At 38.3% G+C, this 21,340-nt stretch overlaps 1 protein-coding gene across 4 annotated transcripts in view; it reads left to right on the forward strand.

Moving 5' to 3' along the window:
* ESRRG (estrogen related receptor gamma) overlaps positions 1-21,340 on the forward strand; it is a 220,694-nt gene that overhangs the window by 196,959 nt on the left and 2,395 nt on the right. For all 4 annotated transcript variants that reach the window (XM_021698421.1, XM_021698425.1, XM_021698422.1 and 1 more), the window contains one exon: positions 10,772-11,041. In XM_021698421.1, the coding sequence (XP_021554096.1) occupies positions 10,772-11,041 (270 nt within the window). The remainder of the gene's footprint in view (positions 1-10,771; positions 11,042-21,340) is intronic.

The following is a 21,340-nucleotide window of genomic DNA, read 5'->3' on the forward strand; positions in this document are numbered from 1 at the left end:
AATGTGCTTTTTAGATTCTTCAGTATCAGAATATTATGTTGGGTCTCATATAACAGAAACAAAGCAACCATGGCTAACTTGCTGTTTATAGATTTCCTTTAATGGTTGAATGTTCCAAAGAGAAACAGTTCATCTTTTTTTTTTTTTAAGTTATTAAACTTTATGTGTGGGCAAAAGAAAAATACACAAAAATTCATTTTTAATTTAAAATCTGTTTTAGGTCAGAATCAGTAAAAAAAAAAATCCAATATTAGAAATTATGGAGGAAAGTAAAACATGCCAAGAATTTGTTGTTTTTTAAAAAAAAGTTAACTAAAAGTTACAGTTGTGGTTGTTTCTCCAATAGTTCTAAAGACTATCTGAGACACATTTATCTCTTGCTGAAGTCTGACAAATGATATGCTTTATTAATAATTTATTGGCTAGTTTATTAATGTTGGATGGTGAAAAAACATATATTTGACCCTAAAACTGATGTTAACAAAATTCATCTTCTTGTGTTTCTCCCCGTATCTGTATTTTAATTGGAAAAAACTATCATCTCTAACAGAGATAACTTGTTTGCCCTTAAGCCCAAACTCTCAACTAAATGTGTATGAAAAATGGTGGGAAAAATTTCATACAAAAATCATGTGAACCTACTACTTGTCTGACTAACAATGGTTTTGGCCCCCTGCTTGATTTCCTTAAGGTCCAACCTGACTTCTTATAGACTTAAATGGATCCTCTTTTACTCGCTCAGAATATTTCCGTAGGAGCATCTCCAGCCATGCTTGTTCCTACAGGAGGTGGAAATGGTTCTCCTTCAAAATTATTCCATAGGAATGGATATACAAACCAGTTTGATAAACCTGAAACATGTCTACATGGCATTTAAATTACATTAACACCTACTTGTACAGACACAGTGAAAGGTCATAACCAACAAGTACCGTCTTCGCTGTTTGTAAATGTCTAATTTGCTGCTTGAAAATGGGAAGGCCCCTTACTCCCTTGGTGCTGCTCAGTGGCTGTCGTGTTGCAGATACTCCTGACAAGTGAGTATTTACTCAGTGAGAATCCCATTGTTCGAAAATGGAGTGAGAGGGAGATGACATATGAATGCATTTTTCTTGCGTTGTCTTCTCTTTGCTGTTTTTGATTCAGAGAAAGGAAACCCAAGATTTCTCAATCTGCTTGCCATTTTTTTTTTCCCAAAGTGTGGAAAGTGCCTTTACTAGTTGTTTGGGTTTTAGAGAAACTAGATGTGGAATCTCTGGAGAATTTATGTTAAAAAAAGTAGACCTACAGATTTTTTTTGTTTATTATTCCTGCAAGTGGAAAGAAGTAAAGGGTATTTGTTTTCATTCCTGACTCGGCTAGGATTTCAGAGGTTTAAAGTTCTAGCTACAGAGAATAAATTCACACGTTGTCAAAATAGTTAAACTGGTAGGAAAAAGTAGAGAAATTAATCATAGATACTTGTAAATAATAAAAGTCATTGTGACATTATCATGGAATCTGTTGTGAATGGTTATTTGTAAATATAAGAGAAGGCAGTTAGGCCATATGATTAAAAGGTCAACTTTAATTATAAATTAAAAAGGAACTAGCTGTGTTGAGAAAGGACTTTATCAGAGTTTAAGTGGCTCCAGAGGAAATCCTATATACTATGCATGTACTTAGAAGCAAAGAGCTTTACATATAATCAGTGCTTTAATAAACACTTGTTGAATTATGAAAAAATAAATGAGGCGACTTTTTTTTTGTTGCATATTCAGATTTTCTTTCCAGGGGAGGGGACTGACATCTGGATGCTGTCTTCATTCCTAGTGTCCCATTCCTTTTGAAAGCCAGTCAATGAGTTGTTAAGGAATTATTCATTAATTGATTTGGCACATACTTATTGAGCACCTGCTATGTGGTAAGCACTGTTGCGGGTGCTAGGATTACAGCAAGGAACAAGAAAGAGAGGAGGCCTCCACTATTAAGAGCTCGGAGAACATGGCAACCCACTGGGAAAGATCTATCTGTTAGGTGGCACATCATCACATTCACTATATTACTTGCTTCTGTCTTTCCCCGAAGCTCCACTTTTATATTTTACAATTTGCACCTGTGCCCATGGATGTTACACAGGAACAACAATAATGGTGGTAGGAATGGAAAGGAGTGTATGCACTTGATTTCGGAAATATAAAAAGGAAGACTTGGTGATAGATCACTGAAAGCCTGCGAATGAGGCAGCAGGTGGATGATGATGCCATTAATCTGAGGAGTACTGGAGCTCTGGGGTTGGGAAATGCGCCAGTTTTCAACATGCTAGTCTGTCTACAGAGGAGTTACCAGAAGAGGATTTTTCAGGAAATATGGCAGGAAAGGAAGAAAAGGGCCAAATAGTGAAAGAAATGCCATCCTGTGCCAGAGGGTTTCCATTTTGTCCTTCAGAGGGTGGAAGCCAAGAAAGGATTTTGGTCAGTGGATGTCATACTTAGAATTCATATTTAGAAGAATGCTTGAATAGCCATGGGTAGGATGGAAGAAGGAAATACCAGTATCCCTTTATCCCAAAAGAGATGATGGAGGTCTGGACCAAAACTGTGGGGAGGCAGGAAGGAGAGAAGTGATGGATACATTGAAGAGGATGTGTACAACCAAACACCAGTCTTTCCTCCCTCACATATACGTGCACTTTCATCATTCCTTACGGTACCTACCTTCTTTTCCTCATTGTGATCTAATTTACTTTTACTGTGCTGTAACATCTCAGAGGGTAGGGATTATATTGTACTCATCTTGTATATCCTAATGGATATACTGTGTAACTCTGAGCATGGTGCTTCACTTACCATAGATGCACTGAATAGCAATTGATTTGAATCTTGTTACAGTGGAACCATTGGGAACTGAATAATGTAGGACTGGACACCCTTGGGAACATTTTTTCTCCTTTCTCATTTTACAGATGAAAAAGCAGGAACCAGAGAAGTTGCCTCATTGCTCAGAGTTACACAGTTACTTGGCGGGAGCGGTGGCCCCCAGTGCTAGGTCTGCTAACTTCCAGTCCAGTGATCTTTACCTGAGGTGCTCACCATTACCCACACAGCCTTGTGCTTCATGTCAGTACTGCTCACGGTGTTACTCCAAATCACACAGCGTTGGAACTGGAAGCTTCTTCAGAGATGTCTAGTCTCCATTGCACATTTGACAGATGAGGAATCAACTGTGGGTCTGTATTAGTTTGCCGGGGCTGCTATAACAGAGTACTGCAAACTAGATGGCTCACAACAGAAATGTATCATCACACGTCTCTGAAAGCTAGAAGTCTGAGATCAAAGTTTTGGGAGGGTTGGTTACTTCCAAGGGCTGCGAGGAAGAACCGCTCTCGGTTTCTGGTGGCCCCAAGCACCCCTTGGCTTGTAAATGGCATTCTCTCTGTGTACCTTCACATCATTTTCCTTCTGTTTGTATCTGTCTCTGTCTAAATTTCCTCCTTTTTAATGAAGCTACAGTCAGATTAGGACCCACCCTAAGGAGCTCATCTCAACTTGACCATCTATAAAGACCCTGTTTCCAAATAAGGTCACATTCACAGGTACTGAGAGTTAGGATTATAACATCTTTTGGAGGGACACAATTCAACCCACAACAGAGATCAAGTTAACACTATTGGTTATAGTGTGGGTAGACCTAGAACCCACATTTCCAGACCTCAAGGTCACCGTTCCCCACGCTAGCCTCTTCCCTCATATATCCCACTCAGTGGCAGTAAGTCCTTAGCTTTGGGTTATTTGACAGTAATTATTTCCCACAGATTATTTAAAAGTCTGTGGAAATGTCTGTCATCCTACAGATCCTCAAAATTCAGATAGAGTCAACATGCATTTATTTTGGAGGTTTGATTTTTATTTTTTTATTTTATTTTTTAAAAGATTTTATTTATTATTTGTCAGAAAGAGAGAGAGAGCACAAGCAGGGGGCGCAGCAGGCAGAGGGAGAAGCAGGCTCCCCACTGAGCAAGGAACCCGATGCAGGACTTGATCCCAGGACTCTGGGATCCTGACCTGAGCCGAAGGCAGACGCTTAACCCTTTTAAATCAAATATTAGAGCACATTTGATGAGGGCTCTGAATTTTCCTGAAGGCAGTGCCTGCATGCATATCTGATGCACAGGCTGGATCGATCTTCCTTGGACTACTGGTCAGGGCCCTGTAACACCCTGTGGTATTTCTTGACCAGTCCCAGCAGTGATTAGGTAGAGTGAGTCAGAGTCAAGCACAGGATCTTTTTCTTTCAAACCAGAAATGTGGCTTCAAAATGAGCTTTTTTCCTACTCCATGTCCATCTAATCCCAAAGTGAGACTGAAAATGCCCTTTTATAAGATTTTTTTTTTTAGAGTCCTACATTATATGGCACTGCCTTCCTTTTTTCTTCATGGTCAAACAAACTTAAGTCACATCAAAAAGGAAACTTTCCAGGCAGAGCTCTCTTGTTTTCAACTAGTACAAAATAAAAGTTGAAGGAAAAGAAAGCCATTAGGTATCCTTCCTTTAAAGCAGCTCAGCCTATACCTTTCTCCGTGCCCTCCAATCATTTGTGTTTCTTCCTGGCTTAGATGAAAGGATGGGAGAAGTAAAGTTGAGGTCAGGTAACAGGGAGTTTGGGGGAAGCTAAAGGAGTATTTTTAGGCCCCCTGTAATCATTCAACAGTAGGTGGGTAAGTGGGATTTCCACAGAGGAACTGTACACTTCATCTAGATATTCTCTGTATTCTTGTATTAGTCATCTGCCCCATATCTAGTCCTTTTTTCAAAGCAGGTTGGCAGTTGTCACCCTCCCACACTCACAGAAACAAAACAACAACAACAACAACAAAAAACCCCTCTGGTCACCATTTTGAGGCTTCCCTGCATAGCCACTTGGAATATCTTTCTTTAGCTGCTATTATACTTTTAATTTTTCTAGCAAGCTGGCCTTGGAAACAAGGAACAATTACTAAAGATAGCATTTCACAAGTGCCATGGAGGCATGTTTTTAATTTCTGTGCCCATGAGTGGACTAATTGAAACTTCCTCTGGCTGTTCCCATAATCAGCATGAGTGGTCAGTGGCCAGTTGCATCTGTAAACTCAGTTAACAGTGATAATTCTGTCTTGGACTGGTAGATACTGCTTTTATGATTCTGTCCTACCCTCCTTTTAATTTATCACCATCACCTAGACTGTTTGCTAAGTTTTATGGATGGTGGTCAAGTTTGCCACATAGATGGAATTTTTTGAATTGGAGTTCTTTCAGATTTTCACATTTGTCCTATGAAACCACTATTTTAAAATAATGGTTTCAGGGTGCCTGGGTGGCTCTGTCATTAAGTGTCTGCCTTCGGCTCGGGTCATGATCCCAGGGTGCTGGAATCGAGCCCCGCATCGGGCTCCCTGCCCTGTGGGAAGCCTACTTTTCCCTCTCCCACTCCCCCTGCTTGTGTTCCCTCTCTCGCTGTGTCTCTCTCTGTCAAATAAATAAATAAAATCTTTAAAAAAAATAAATAATGGTTTCATAAAATCTCTGTGAATCCTACTTGAAGTATAAGAACGGGAATAAAGAAACAGAGTTATCAGGGAATCAACAAATGTTGAAAAACAGAATCAAATTCCAAGAAGGGGAGCTATCCCATTTTTGTCAGTTATTCTTGTATTTGACCCAAACTAATTGAAATGGAGTCTGAATTATTGAAATCTGGTTTATGGTCAGACTGAAAGAATAAAGACTCAAAGGATAATAGATAACAATAATTAGATATTGTATCTAATGCTTACATGCTAATGTAATAGGTAATATTTGTCATCCATAATAAAGTTTTCAATAAAGTGCTTCTGATAGCACCAAGTAAAGATTCCAGCTTTCACATTTGCACTTGACCATCTGTACTTGCTTAACTCTAGCCCCTGCTGATTGCCAGCCCATAAAGTCCATCTCTCTAAAAAGCAGACTAGAATAAAGGTCTCTCTATAGATGTTAATTTTGTATATTCTATATACACACACAGTGCAACCCCAGAGCTGTGTGTTATGTGAATCATACAACATGTGGTATGTTGGCTTCTACGTGAAAATAGCAACTGGCTGAAAAATAAAGTTCATCTCGAACAAGGGTTATGCATCTGTGTATCTGTTGGTAGCTAAGACCAAACCTTAGTGCTATTGTGATTCTTTTCTCCCCTAGTTCCTGTAAACATTGGGTTTATTTGTATGGGAGAGAAAGAATCTAGCTTATGCCCCAGTGCTCACTCAGCTTCTCTCAGTGAATTTCGTTTACCATCTCGGTGAGTCATTACGGCATAATTACAATTCTGGCATGATATGCTATTTGTTGAAAACCGTCAATTTTTTGTGGAAGAGAGAAACTACAGTTCAGAAACGGTGAGCAGGCAAATCAATGCCATGATTAACTGATATTAACAGACACCCTGAAGATTTAAAATGCTTGCTCTCTGTTTCAAGGAAGCAGCCGAGAAGAAAATGCCTAGCAGGGGTTAAACCCCAATGCCTGCACTGCAGCCTATTTCTGTCAACACTCCGCTCAGGAAATAAACATTTATGCTTTCTGAAATGAAAGTGTATTTTTGAAGACTAGCCGTCAGATATTTTTTGCCCTTCACACTTTCAAATGCTTAGCCTTTTCTGTAAGTTGACTGCAAAGTGCATCAGTTTGCCAGGCTAAAAAAAAAAAAAAAAGTGTTGACAAGTGCCCATGGTACCACTGTCATCCTCCAAAGTTTCTAGGGGAAGGAGGCAAGAGAGTTGGCACAAAACATACTTTCTTCAAGCCTATTACTTCAGGGGTACCTGCCTCTTGAGATGCTTTTCAATCCTTCCAAATTCCCAACTGTCATCTGGTTTATTTGGAGCATACTGTATTGCAGATAAACATGCTATTTAACAGCAGGTCAAGGTAGAGAGTCATTCTGCTAGCAAAATGCCTGAGATACATTAAATGGCACTGATTCCAGGATGGAGACGAAGAGAGATCAGGGTTGTCAGCAATATGCATGGAATGGGCCATGGCTGGGGAGGAGAAAAAAATGTGCCATGTATCAGTGTATTTTAAAAAGCTGTAATACGGCTGGACATTTAAAACTATAATCTGTCACACACCAAAGATTAAGATCCTGGGATGTACAAAACATGAAGTTCGAACGACACAACAGCGAAGCATATTTTATTTCACTTGGGAGAGGGTAGCTAAATGGTGTAGGTGCTGAGGACCTCTCATTTGTAGCCCGATTGCTATAAAACACTGCTAAGCGCCAGGCACAGGTGCACACAAGTAATTGTCATTTGGATACAAGCACGGCTACACCAAGAGAGCCATTGTGCTTTTAGAAAATTCCTTAAACTCAGCTTATTTTAGATCTTGGCCATTTAGGCTTTTATACTTAGCTCAGGCGTGCTGGTCAAAATATTATCTTATCCATGTCGTTATGTATGGGAAGTATCTATGGCGAGCACTCCTGCAGGGCAGGTAGAAGTTTGTGGCATTCAAATGTTAGCTCTGTTACGTACTCCGCCTCCTTCGTGACCAGGTGAGCACAACAGTCTCCTAAGAAGGCGAAGGATTGATGACGCCAATTCAAAAGAAGATCTGTCATGTAATATGTGTCACTGTCACCCAGGTATTTGGGCACGAGAGCTCTTTGTGCCAGCTTCCAGAATGCAGAGGTGTGGTAGGAAAGGGTTAAAAGTATTGCGATTCAGCTCTTTCTAGAGCACGAAGAGATAAAAGTCCAGACTTTTATTTACATTCTGGAAAGCATTTTCCTATCGTTTTTGCAAAATTACACTTCCTTTAACCAGCTAAAATAGATGTGAGGACATCAAGCAAGCAAACTTGTCAAACCTTTTGTGCTGTATCCATCTCCCTATCCTCCCTGGCCTTTTTCTTTTTATTTCATTAAGAAGTGAAAGAAAAAAGTTAGGTTTATAGGAAGGATTCTCTCTCACACACACACACACACACACACACACACACACAGAGTCATCGACAGAGAGCCAACAAATTGCAGGATCAACCTAGGAAAAAAATGAAATTTTATTGTTTTTTGCTTAATTAAACCCCAAAGAAATGTGCAAAACCTTGTTATGGCTGAAAATTGCGCATTTGTAAATCACAGGGACAAAAGGGCCCCTGTGCAACTTTAAAGTTTCCGTGCACGTAACTGTCGATAGCGTGCCTTCTCCATCATCAGCACTAAATTCACATTGATGCCTCTTTTCTTCTCCGTATTGATCCTTCCATGAGAACGTAGATTTGTATCTGTTAATTAATGCGTCCTGAAACAGCGTTTGTATTAATCAGGCAGATAAGAAAAATTGGATGCCTGCATCCTCTTGACAACCGTAAAAGTGCTGGGCCTGATAAAATCGTGGACGGACCTCAATAAAAAAGTTCCTCCTTCCACTCAATAAACTAATCATCCTGCTTTTAATTATTCGGCAGAAAGATGTGTGGAGATTGGAGAATGTGTAAATCTATTTACTAACAGCAGTGTCTGGGAGGGAGAATAGGGCTGTCACAGGAAGGTGCTCTGGGCGACGCACTCTGTCCATCTGCTGCAGCAGAAAAAACTGCTTGGGAGCATGGAAAGGAGCAAGCACACGAAGGCAAAGGGAGAATACTCATCTGTTTTGGCTCATAACTTCCTAAGATGATCATTTATTTCTTCATCTGTTTCATTTACAAAACAAATCCCAACCGTTCCCTTTGCTTGAGTTAGATATTTGGATGTGCGTCGCATCTCTTTTCTTGCGGGGGGAGTGGGATAGCAAAAGGAGCAATATTGGTTTGTTTGCTGTGAGTGTAACAGTCTCAAGATCGAAAGCAAGTGGAACCTAACCTAGTCAGACTAGGTCATTATTTTTCTCTTTGGACTCTCTCTTGAAAATATTACCACATGTTTTAGCTCTAATTCTAATAAGAAATTTATGTAACCCCCACAATGGGATGACCAAAAAAAGAAAAGGAGTGGAAAAAGAGAAAGAAGGATTGACGACGCCAATTCCAAAGATCTGTCATGTAATATGTAAATGGCTTGATAAACAATGAAAGAGATGCTTTTTACACGTCTTAAGACCCGCCTTTAGTAAAAGCTGGACTAATCCCTCTTGATGATTTTATTAAACACTCCAGTTAATGGTGCCAAGTGGCAAACCACTAGTTTTCACCAACAGGGCAGGAAATCATTTTCTTTTCCTCATTGTGCAGTAGTTTATAATATCACATGGGATGGGAACAATTTGATATGAATAAAAATGAGACAAAAGCAATGACCATAAACAGTAAACTAAGAAGATTGGGCAGCAGTGGATAGTAATGATTTGGGTAGCAGGGTCTAGAGAAGGAGTGAAAATAGATTTTATAAGTTGCATTATTAAAATTTTCTCCTTCTATAGAATGATTGGTGGCAGGATCTTAAATCATAGTACTATTGTCCTCAGTAACCGTAGGGGTGGTTGCTCACCCTTGGAATCCCTGGGCATTACCAATCCCTGGGCATAAATTATTATTAGAAATGAAAGTGAAGATTTAAGAAACATTTATTTTTTAGAACTCTTGGAAAAAGTACGTGGCTGATCATCAGGTATCTTCACTAAGACTTCTGTTTAGAATCCAGATCTAGTCCCGCTGAGATATAAATAAATATTTTTACTCCTAACTAGGTTTAATTTTACTACTTCCTCTTTCGCTATTGAACCACATTTTCTTTTTCATTTTTTTGCATGTTCTCTTAAGCTCACAAGGAACTTTAAGCCTGTACGTGTGTTATGTGTGAATTCAGACCAGATTGTTCGTGAAGAATTAAAGGACTCATCCAGATATTTCAGATAAAAATACTATTTAATATAGCTACATTTATTGAATGCATATTATAAATTAGTATTTTGCTGGGTGTTATTTTGTATGTCCCCAAAACAAAAATTGAGGTGCAAGTAAATTGTCTTGCTCACGGTGAAAGAGCCAGTAGCTCAGCGGGGCCAATATTTAAACTGAGGATCTGGTTCTGCCTATATCCTATCCATGGAACTCCAGTGCCGCCATATTTAACTTTTTAAATAACTGGATCTTAAGAAGAAGAATAAACTGCAGCTTTTTGATTTGGTGGAGAGGCCAAGCTGCTAAGTATTCTACTCTCTTTTATACCAATAAACACCACTGTAAGAGGAATTCGTGTTATATATCAGTGGGTGCAAAATATCCAGTTAAGAAGGTTCTTTGGGGTGTACGAATACTCATTATTCACTGAGCATCTGACTATTACAATGAGAAATGTTTCCAAATTGCACTCTACGGTGTGAGTCTAAACTGTTTGTTTTCCTTTATTTGGGAGCTCTTTTTTTTGTTTGTTTGTTTAACTTTTATGTTGTTTTTCAATAGTAGTTGTTAGAGATGAAGTGGATGAAAATCTGACTTCCTGAAAGACATTTATAAAAACTGTAGCCAGAAATAGATTATATTTAAAGGCTACATATTATTTTCTTCTGAAATGAAAGAAACAGACCTACTTTTCTGTTATACTCACCTGTGTCTATAAAACCTATAAAAAACGCCAAGAAATTGAACTGGTTTGTGACTTTTACTTTGCCATTCGCAAAATGATCAGGGGAAAATTTAAGAGCATCTAATCAAAGCTCAGCATAATTTTGAGCACTGATGCAGAAGCCAACTACCATATGAAACTAATGTTGCATTATGAAATTATGGCTTTAAAGTAACTCGATCTGCCCATCTTCCCATGCAGGCTTCTCCACGCTGTCCCTGGCGGACCAGATGAGCCTTCTGCAGAGTGCTTGGATGGAAATTTTGATCCTTGGTGTCGTATACCGATCTCTTTCATTTGAGGATGAACTTGTCTATGCAGATGATTATATAATGGATGAAGACCAGTCCAAATTAGCAGGCCTTCTTGACCTAAATAATGCTATCCTGCAGCTGGTAAAGAAATACAAGAGCATGAAGCTGGAGAAAGAAGAATTTGTCACCCTCAAAGCGATAGCTCTTGCTAATTCAGGTTGGCATATTGACATGGTCATTGTTACATTTTTTAATATTTCAGTTTTACCCTTCCCTCGACTTCTTCAGGGATTTGCTAAACCCAATTGTAAATTCTGTATGAGACAGCAAAATTATAGTCATTACAGCTTTCTAGTGAAAAGTTAGAAATAGGAGAAGTCCACTTGAATTATTTTTATTATATTTACTTCTTGAAAATGGTGAAACTTTTACCAGCCTGTGCATTTCCGAACTTGTAGTGTAAATGGACGGTTTCGGGACAAAATTACCTTCATTTTCTTGTAGGCACAAGTGAAAATAAGTGTGCATGGTGGGTACGCAGAAAGCACTTTTCCCCCCTCATAAATGCACATTTTGCAATTGGAAAAACATATGTAGTGTTGTTTTTCATTTTGCTTATCAAAGAATACTCTTGTTTTCTTGTATTCTGGAATTCTGCAGAAGGCAACTTCTGCTGGAGTATTTCTCCGAGAGGTCCACCTATGCAGTAAGGGTTAAGAATTATGGGAATAAACAGTCTTTACATTTGAACTGAAACGTACTAAAATAGCAACCTCTGATAAGTAAAAATCGTTGCTGCTTTGTTGTTTTTCCCTTTGTGCCTCTCCTAATGTTTTATTGTGGTCTTAAGTCTCTTTTAGCATTTGCATATAGTTCAGGATAGATCCCTCCTTAATGACGTGCCGATCTTTAGATACCTGCGTGTCAATAACGTGCTCTGATGCTATGTACCATTGACAGTCACACCGTGCCCCTCCATCTGCTTTTGTTTTGACCCTATCTTTGAACTTTATCTTGGTTGCTGGCCAGTAGTTTTCCCTTTAATTACAAGAAGGAAACTGTCAATAAAATCTGTTAAATGGGATGCAATGAGTGGCTTGAATGGGCGGATGGCTATTTGTTCAAATTCTGCAGCATTCAAGGTATTGACAGTTTGTTTTCTGGGGCCATATGTGACGATCAATCTCAGGCTGGGCTCAGCCGCGCTGAAAAATGAAAAACCAGATTGCTTTTGCTTACTTGTGGATGACGACTTTGTGATTTGGCGCGGTCCTAGTGAGATGAGACCCTTCTGCCCAAATTGCCCCCGTGAGAGCCGGGGACGCGTGACTGTTTTTAGAAATAATTTTTAATTGATTTTGTAATTAACAGTTCATCTACAATATTGATGCATGCATCCTTGGACTGATAGGAGGGAAATTGTTTTCAACAATGAAGTTGTACTTTCCTATTTGTCTTCATAATGGAGTTTAGCATTGCATACTTTTAATTGCTGAGCACACCGTTCACCTCCCTTTTCCTCCTCCCCTGTGAAACTGTAACATAGGTTTCTTTATGACAAGTGGCACTGTTGATGCAAACATCTCAGATGCCCCGTGTCTGGCTCTCTAGAAGACCAAAGTGGGAGATGGGAGAGAAATTTTCTGAGAATTTATTAGTTTGCATGGACTTCGTGTTAGAATCTCTCGTCATCAGATGAAAAATTCTGTAGCAATGGTTTGGGGAAGAATTTCTGTTTGGTAGTCATATAGTGATTCTAATTGAAAACGTCTACTTGGTCAATTATGTTTAAAATCCAGCAAGCATGTTTTATATCTTTTATATTACATAATGCTTTTTTAAATTATTAACTAATTGTGAGTGCTGAGCAATGCTAAAACTTGATCAAGATTGCTAAAATCTTATAATTTTAGGTGTTAGATATATACTTTATGGCTGTGGATTGTAATTTAGAGTATCTGAATTAATTAGTAGCAGCATTTCTGTCTGTTGTTTAGAAGTATAATCATTAGTGTTTTGATATGTAAATATTAAATTCCACAGACCCTGCTGTTAGAAGGAGGAAGTGACCTACTTGAGAGCAATGACTGGTGATTAGAAAGTCTTTAAAGAACTCCTTAGTTGGTTTTCTTGTTTAAAACCAGAAATGGTTAACAGGCCCTCTCTTTTTTCTCTTATACTGGTAGTGAGTAACATTAACTTCTTTCAGGAAATTTCTCCATGTCACAAAGTTATTCGGCAAGTGCTTGTAACTTTTTTTAACTTCTCAATACCAAGAAAAGTTAATTGAATCAGAGTCCATAAGAAAGGAGAAAAGATTAAGGATTATATTGATGTCTAAATTGTGCCACCTCTCGTGTGCTGTATAAATATGACCCTTCTCTCCTGCATTCAACCCCAAACCGCACCATTTTAGCATGGGATAAACCACTCAGAAATCTTTTCTTTTTTTTCATACTGTCCATGTGATGCTATTTTATTCCATTTTTTGACCATTACTTGGATGACAGTAATAAAGTTATAGATGCATTCTTGCTTAGATCCAGTGATTCTTAAACTGCTCAAAAGTACATCAGTATGAAAAATGGTTTCAAAGATACCCTAAAAAGCTCATAGTTTTTCTTTCAATAGTTAGAAATTTCAGATGATCGTGAGTTTTTGTGCAAAAAAAAAAAATTCGATTTTAGTGTTATATTTATAGGTATCTTAGCGTTCCCTTTATGGCTGTAGGTATTAACAACCAATGTGTCATTAATCTCAATTTCAGCTTATTTTAAACATCTGCCTTTATTCAGTAATTATTAATATTGTGCTTATGCTCAGGAAACAGAGAATTGTCTTCTTGATAATACCCGTCATATATTTTTGTAGCTCTGTTTCTGGCATATGTGAATTCAGGAATACTTACAGCACCAGGAACACCATTGGAAGAACTTTCCCTATCTTAAAGGATATGGGCAAAAACAAACAAACAAACAAAAAAACAAAAAAAACCCAATATATTATGAACCAATACTGTCATTCTCACAATCAAATATTTGGAAACCCCAAATAATTTTCCCAATTATTTTTGAAGGTAAGAAACTCACAGGCTCACTTAAACTATATACTTTCTTACTTTTGAGCACCAACTTTCTCTTAGGCAGTTATTTTCTCCCTGATATATCTTTGTGCAATTGAATTTATTTTTTATAATTAATTAATTAATTAATTTTTTTAAAAGATTTTATTTATTTATTTGACAGAGAGCACAAGCAGGGGGAGCAGCAGAGGGAGAGGGAGAAGCAGACTCCCCGCTGAGCAGGGAGCCCGATGCTAGGCTCGATCCCGGGGCCCAGGATCCTGGGATCATGACCTGAGCTGAAGGCAGACACTTAACTGACTGAGCCACCCAGGCACCCCAGGGTGCAATTGAATTTAAAAAGGAAAATCTGAGTCACAATGTTAACATTGTAATGATGTTGTTAGGCCCCGTTCTCTCATCCGTACACCAAGAAGTTAGACTCATCTCTAGAATTCTTTCCATTTGGGGAGTTTTATGATTCTATAATTAATTTTATGTCTTCATTGGAAAATTTAGTGAAGTATTACTACATGCATTTTGGGTAAAATGATTTCATGTGATTCTATTGTCTCAGTTTGGTTCTATTGATTCTTATGTTTAAGAATTTGTTTGAAACTATTATCACTGGCCCCAAGGAGATATATTCATTTTTATATAGTAGAAGACTAAAGCAGTTTAAGAGTAAGAATTACTTTTAGTCTGGTCATTCTCTTTTGCTCACAAGGCCCTCCAGCTTCACAGCTGTCACTCATCCCAAGTGGTATCCCCAGCCCTGCCTCCAACCTGGAGCCCTGTGAGCCCAACTCATTCAAGAATAAACAGAATCTATGCTTAAAGCTGACTTTTCTTTTTATTTCTACACCATACTTCTAGAATAATAGCATCTGTTGATATAAAGCTGTGAGTAATATTTTGGTCATCAATTTCAAATCATAAGTAATTATAACCACATCCTGACAGTATTTTGTTCTTGAAAACAAATGTTTGATGTGTAGAATTGTGATATAATTTCGAGGGATAGAAAGCTTGTGATTACTGTAGGAGACTGGAAGGAGGGCCATCTTTAGTCATATAAGTTTGGTCTCGTTTTTCAGTCTTTTTTCATTATCTCTCCCTTGGGGTAGCCTTTTTAGATATTTTTTCTTAATAAGTCCCCAATGAAATATTAATTATCATGAAAATATGTATCTGTTTGTGTACTGGATAGATATGCATTTTACCTAAAAAGAGAGATTTTCCCTACTTTCCAATTCCAAATTTTACTTCCTTTAAGAATGCGTGCTTTAATCACATAACTGTTTTCTTGTCTGTAACATGAGGCAGGTGAATAATGTCTCATATTGCTAAATGGCCTAAAATTTTTATGTCAGTGACTTTTAAGTGAGGGCCGTGAGTTTGGTCACATATTTTGTGTGTGGTTATGTGTGTATTAATGCTGAATTTGTAATATAGGGATATTAACATCTTCATGGATCTGAACAATCAGTATAAAAGTGAAAAACCTCTTCAGTCCCTTAGTATCTCCTGGGCCCTCAAACACAATTTTATTGAAATTTTGACTAAATTTGCTGATGTGATATTCTAGACCTAGTTTTAGATATTGATCAAGCGATTATCCTTTTTTAAGAATCTTTCTGTAGACATTTCTTTTTTTTTCAGCTTTTGCTGGGGAATCTCATTTGATTTCCATGACATGCCTGTGAGGTAGACATGTCCAATAGCATTTTTGCAGGTAACTGAAGCAAGCTGATAAAGATGTGTTACCACTGTGAGGCAGAGGGTTGGACCCTCTGTCCCTTGCTATCAATAAGCTATTTCTATTCCACAAATAAGTAGATAGGACGTCTTTAAAAGGATCAACACAGAAGACTAGCCAATGCAATTTTACATCTGCCAACCGAAATTAGTACTTTTAATTTAGTTTAGAATTTTGCACTCACTTTATCTTGCTGTCTTCTTGGAGTTCCCGTAGTATAAAACCACTCTTGAAAGTGATAAAAAAGATTTGGAAACAAAATGTTTACTACCTTTATAGGATTTAATAAGAAATAAGTATGGGTAGGTCTTTTGTGGCAGGTAGATATTTATATTTAACTTTTACCCAGACCAAACCATAATTACTACTCTCTGGGAAATCAAAATTACGATTTTCCATCTTCTAGTCTACTTTTCTTTGGTTTTTGCTCAAATCTGCCATCGCTATTTGGATTATTTCAGTTTTGCTTAAGATGATATAATTGAGTTGAAGTGGGTGGTGGTTTTATTTAATGTAACCTTTTAATTTCAAACCTATTATGATATATCAAATTTTTATGTAAAAAGTAAAGGTAGGTTTTCAAGTGTTTCTTATCATGTTCAGTGATCGCTATGCCTTGACACAGTGTAAGAAATATTTGCTGCAAGTGTCTCTGTGCTTCCAACTGCGTAATAAGCACATAAATACAATTGCTTTACTTCTAGGGAATGACATAATATAACATTATTTTCATTTACAGATCTTAAGATAATGACTAATCCCTTATAAAAAGGTCATTAGCATGGTGCAGATCATTTATGATATTGTGGAAGATTGAAATATTTACCACCCAAGTTGCTATCAACATTCACTTGTTGTTTTAAGATTTACTTATTCATTTATTTGAGAGAGAAGGAGAGAAATAGAGAGTGCATGAGTGGGGGAAGGGGCAGAGAGAGAGGGAGAAAGAGGAAGCAGACTCCCTGCTGAGCAGGGAACTTGACCCGGGTGGGGGTGGGGTCCTCCATCTCAGGACCCTGAGATCATGACCTGAGCCCAAATCAAGAGTCAGACGCTCAACCGACTGAGCCACACAGGAGCCCCTCAACATTCACTTATTGAGTATAATTGTCTTTATCACTTCTAGTCGAGGGAGTTAGAAAGCTCCTGGATAGGTGTTAGATATTGGAGGGAGAGAGAGGCCTTGAGTACTTGTAGAGAAATAAGAGTCTTAGCAGGGAATTCCGATTATGCAAGGTGAACAGAATAATGGGAACAATAATTTGGGATTTATGAGAGGGAAGCCGGGAGGAAAGAAACCAGGGGCTCTGGATCTGTGGTTCAACCCCTAATATAAACACAGTAGAGGAGTGATTTGTGGGGCTGGTATAAATGTTGAAGTCCGGCTTGATAGCCAGAGCCAGAAATGAGGAAAATAGTCCTCCCCCCAAAATGTGTATGTCTCAATGGAAAGCTATAAAATCAGTTCTGTTCTCGCCGTGATAAAGCACGTAATAAGAATTATTACTATTTCCAACATTAGAATTATAATTTCCCTGCATTAGGAAAGACCTAAAATGTCTTTTGATCCAACCTCCTAGTTGGCATGTGAACAGCTTCCTTGGCATTTTTGCCAAGTGTTTCTGCCGGCTTGCTCGGAATTCTGCTTAACTCACTACTTTCCAGAAGGGACCGTTCCATTGGAAGTTTCTCACTATCCCTCTCTCCATCTCTGTCTCTCACCAATTTAATATGAAATAAAACATAGATTTAAAAGAAAAACACACCCAAACAGGATGTATAACTTAAGGAGTGCCTTAGTTTTCTATGGCTGCTCCAACCAATTGTCACAACTTGGTGACTTTAAACAGTACCTATTTATTCTCTCACTGTTCTGGAGGTCAGAAGTCCAGAAGCATTTTCACAAGGTTAAAGACTAGATAAAGACAGGGCAGTGATCCTTCTGGAGGCTGTAGGGGAGGACCTGTTTCTGTGCCTTTTCCAGCTTCTAGAGTGACATTCCTTGCATTGCTTGAGTTATATTGCTTCCTCCATCATCAAAGGCAGCAGTTTAGCACCATACCTTGCCTTCTTCTTCCTTTGCCTCCTTTTCATAAGGATACTTTTGACTTCATTGAAGACCCTCCTGGATAATCTAGGAGGTAACATTCAGCTTCCAGGGAGGGACCACCTGGGTATCTTGGGGGCCATTTTGCTGTCTGTCACGATGGCAATATAAGCAAGGATGGAAAATGAAAATTTATTAGATATCCCAGAAACCCCTCCATGTGTCTTGTCCCAATCTCACCGCCTGCCCCCCCCCCCTTTCCCACAAAAGTAATCACTATCCTGTTGTGGTTTTTATCACTTCCTCATGTCTCATTATGACTTTATCACTAAATGTGTATCCTCAGACATGATAGTTTAGTCTTGCCCACTTCCAAAAAAAATTTTTTAATGGAGTTTTTAACTCTCCTTTAATCTAAAAGTTCATCTTTCATTTCCATTTTCTTCCAGTTTCTCTGTTGAAGAAGCCAGGGCATTTGACCTGCAGAATTTCCCACAGTCTGGATGTTACAGATTGCATACTCTGGGTGCAGTTCATCATGTTTCTCTGCCCTTTGCATTTTGTGCAAATTAACAACTGGATCCAGAGACTTAATCAGGCTCAGGTTCAATCCCTGTGACACTTGTAGGTGGTGTGCTGTTCATTGGGAGGCACACAGCATCCGGTTGTCTCTGTGCTCTGTGAGCAGCTATTGATGCTCATTACCTAAATCCATTCATTGCTGGGGGTTGCAAAATTATGATCTTTGATTTTTTTTCATCTCTTTTTTACATTCAATCATTGGGATACTTATTTATATAAGTCTGTATGTATATATATATATATATGTATATATATATGCTTTTTCTCATCTCTTATTGATGACTGATGATTCAGTTTATATAGGAGCTTGATTCTTTCCCTTCATTTGCCAGTTTTCAAAATAAAGAATTGATGCCCTATCTTTTTAAAATGTCATTATATTCAAATTTATTTAAACATATTTGGTGGATTCCTTCCTTCTTTCCTTCCTTCCTTCCTTCCTTCCTTCCTTCCTCCCTTCCTCCCTCCCTCTCTTACTTCCTTCCTTTTTCCCTCCCTCCCTCTCTCCCTTCCTTCCTTCCTTCCTTATTTCTTTTCTTTAGAGAGAGAGCTCAAGTGGGGTGGTGTAGGGGGAGGTGGAGAGGGAGAGAGAGAATCTTAAGCAGGCTCCATGTCCAGTGTAGAGCCCAACACAGATCTTGATCTCATCCTGAGATCATGACCTGAGCTGAAATCAAAAGTCAGACACTTAACCAACTGAGCCACCCAGGCATCCCTATTCAGTGGATTTCAGTTAATTGCAATTATAATCCTTTTGTGGAAGCTCAACTTGTCCCATTTTGGGTCAGCAGGAGTCTCTTCAGGTTGGCTTCTGGAATCTTTCTGAATGACTTAGTAGTTGTAGATAGTGTTCTTTCTATCTACTATAAGATGTTGCATACTTATCTTAAATATTTCCCAGCTGAGGCCTGGAATCTAATTATAAGCTGGGTACTAGGTTGCTCATTGCTAATTATTGCATTCCTGGCTTGGCCATCCTTCCTAGGCCTTCTCCGTGGACAGAGCTAGGAACACACAGAATCCTGATTGTGTGTGTGTGTATGTGTGTGTGTGTGTGTGTGTATATATCTTGGGGATACCTTGTCACTTAGTTTTGTTTGTGAGTGTTGTCTGTGGGTTTTTAGTTTGGCCATCTAGTTCTGTTTTTTTTTTTTTATGTGCAGATTTGGAAAGATTAAAATATCTTGCTGCCGCCACTGCCATCTTCCTAGAAAGTTTATGATTGGCACCATTTTTTGAAATTTAGGGTCAACTATCTATGTCAATCAAGAGCTAGTTTGCATTACAGTCACCCGATGTTCCTCAGTACCCAGCCGATGGCAGCCAGGAGGATTGCTCTGTTAGACTCCTTATATTGCAGATAAAAATTTTGAGATCAAATTATCTTTTAGAAAATAGACCTTTGCTCACTTCTCCATCTTTTCCACCATGTGGTGCTTCATTCCTTTAGTGATTGGAGAGTCCTGTCTGCTCACCCCTTATTACCCTATTCATGTGGGCAATTGACAAATCTTCTTTTGCAATGACTCTTGAGTCTCACCAAATTTTGCAGCTGTAGGTGTGAGGATATTTAGCTCCCTTCCCAAAGTAATGATCTGAACTAGACATGCTCCTTTATGGTCCCACTTCACAGAATAAAATATTGGAATTCAGTGAAGGAGTTCTATTTTATTATTAAGTGTTGAAATTTAATATATGGTTGACAATACGTGCATCATGTGAACACTGGTTATCTTTTGAAATCTGGGTTCTTTTAGAATAGCAGTCTGGTTTTGTAGTTCACAACCCTGGCTTGGCTGTAGAAGCACCTAGATATTTAAAAAATACGGATGATGCCTTGGATCTAGTTAAAATTTTCTGTTTAATAGGTCTGGACTTGGGCCCAGACATCCTTGTTTTTAACCACTCACCCAGTGTTTTTAATGGATAGGCTCACCGTGTCTACTTAGTTCTACGCCTATGATTCCCATGATTAAATTTCACTGGTTTTCATTAGCACAATACTGGGACCATTTCCTTTAAAATATACAGTTAAAAAGAAACCAGCTCCAACAACCAAAGCTAAATAATTACATAAATTAATGCCAGTTCTATTGAGCCTAGCATAAATGTATAAATGTAGCCCAAAGAGCAAAACAGAGATTAAAGCCACAGAGCCAGAACTTGAACTAGGATCCCTAATGGAGATTAATATTTTCTTCAGCAGTCTGCCAGCTGAATCATGGTCTAATTAAATAGTTCAGATTTAGTGAGTTTGCATTTAAAGTATTAGCAGATCCGAAAATGGGGAAAGCTAAAATGAGTTAGAATCTTTTCTGTAAATGGGAAGTTAAATTATCATAGTAATTTGATTAAATCATTTTTAAATCTCTCAAGCTAAATCACAGCCTTTAAAGAATAGTTTGAAGTCTTAATTGCTGTTTGTGAGCATATCTCTCTGCTATTTGTTCTCGCCTCATTTCCTGTGACATCCTATAATATATCTCCTGCTGGGCAAGAGTAGTGGGGAAGACAAGGCTTGGGGTGGGGGCTGAGGTGACTCTGCAGTCACTTCAAGCATTTAAAGATCTGCCATGGAAAAGAAGGACATTTATTCTGTATCGTTCCAGTATTGAGAACCAGGACCAAAGGACGGATGTTGTAGACAAATTTGGAAAAATCTGAGGAAGACATTTCTAAGGAGCAGTTCTGTCCCTTATAAAATAGAATGTTCCACATACATCTGGAAATGTCTTCATTAGGAATGTAGAGAAGATTCTTGATGAAGATGGAGGTTGAATAAAATGGACTCAGAAGATCATTTTAACTCATTTTTTTTTTTTAACAAAGGAAATGCCACGTGCAGTGGTATGCGTTCTAGCAGCATATTTTGATACAAAGAAACCCGAGTTAGACCTAACTATGTTCAGATTTTTTTTTTTTTGGTCTGGTGGGAAAATAGTTACTTCTTTTAATAGTGTCTGTAAAGATGCAATTCCTCTTCTCCCTATCCATTTATTCCCATTTTCACTTCGAGTGCTTTGAGTCCCAGGACAGATTGGGTAAGTCCACCTTATCTACCTTCCCT

The sequence above is a fragment of the Neomonachus schauinslandi genome, chromosome 6 (assembly GCF_002201575.2).
Source record: "Neomonachus schauinslandi chromosome 6, ASM220157v2, whole genome shotgun sequence".
Lineage (NCBI taxonomy): Eukaryota > Metazoa > Chordata > Mammalia > Carnivora > Phocidae > Neomonachus > Neomonachus schauinslandi.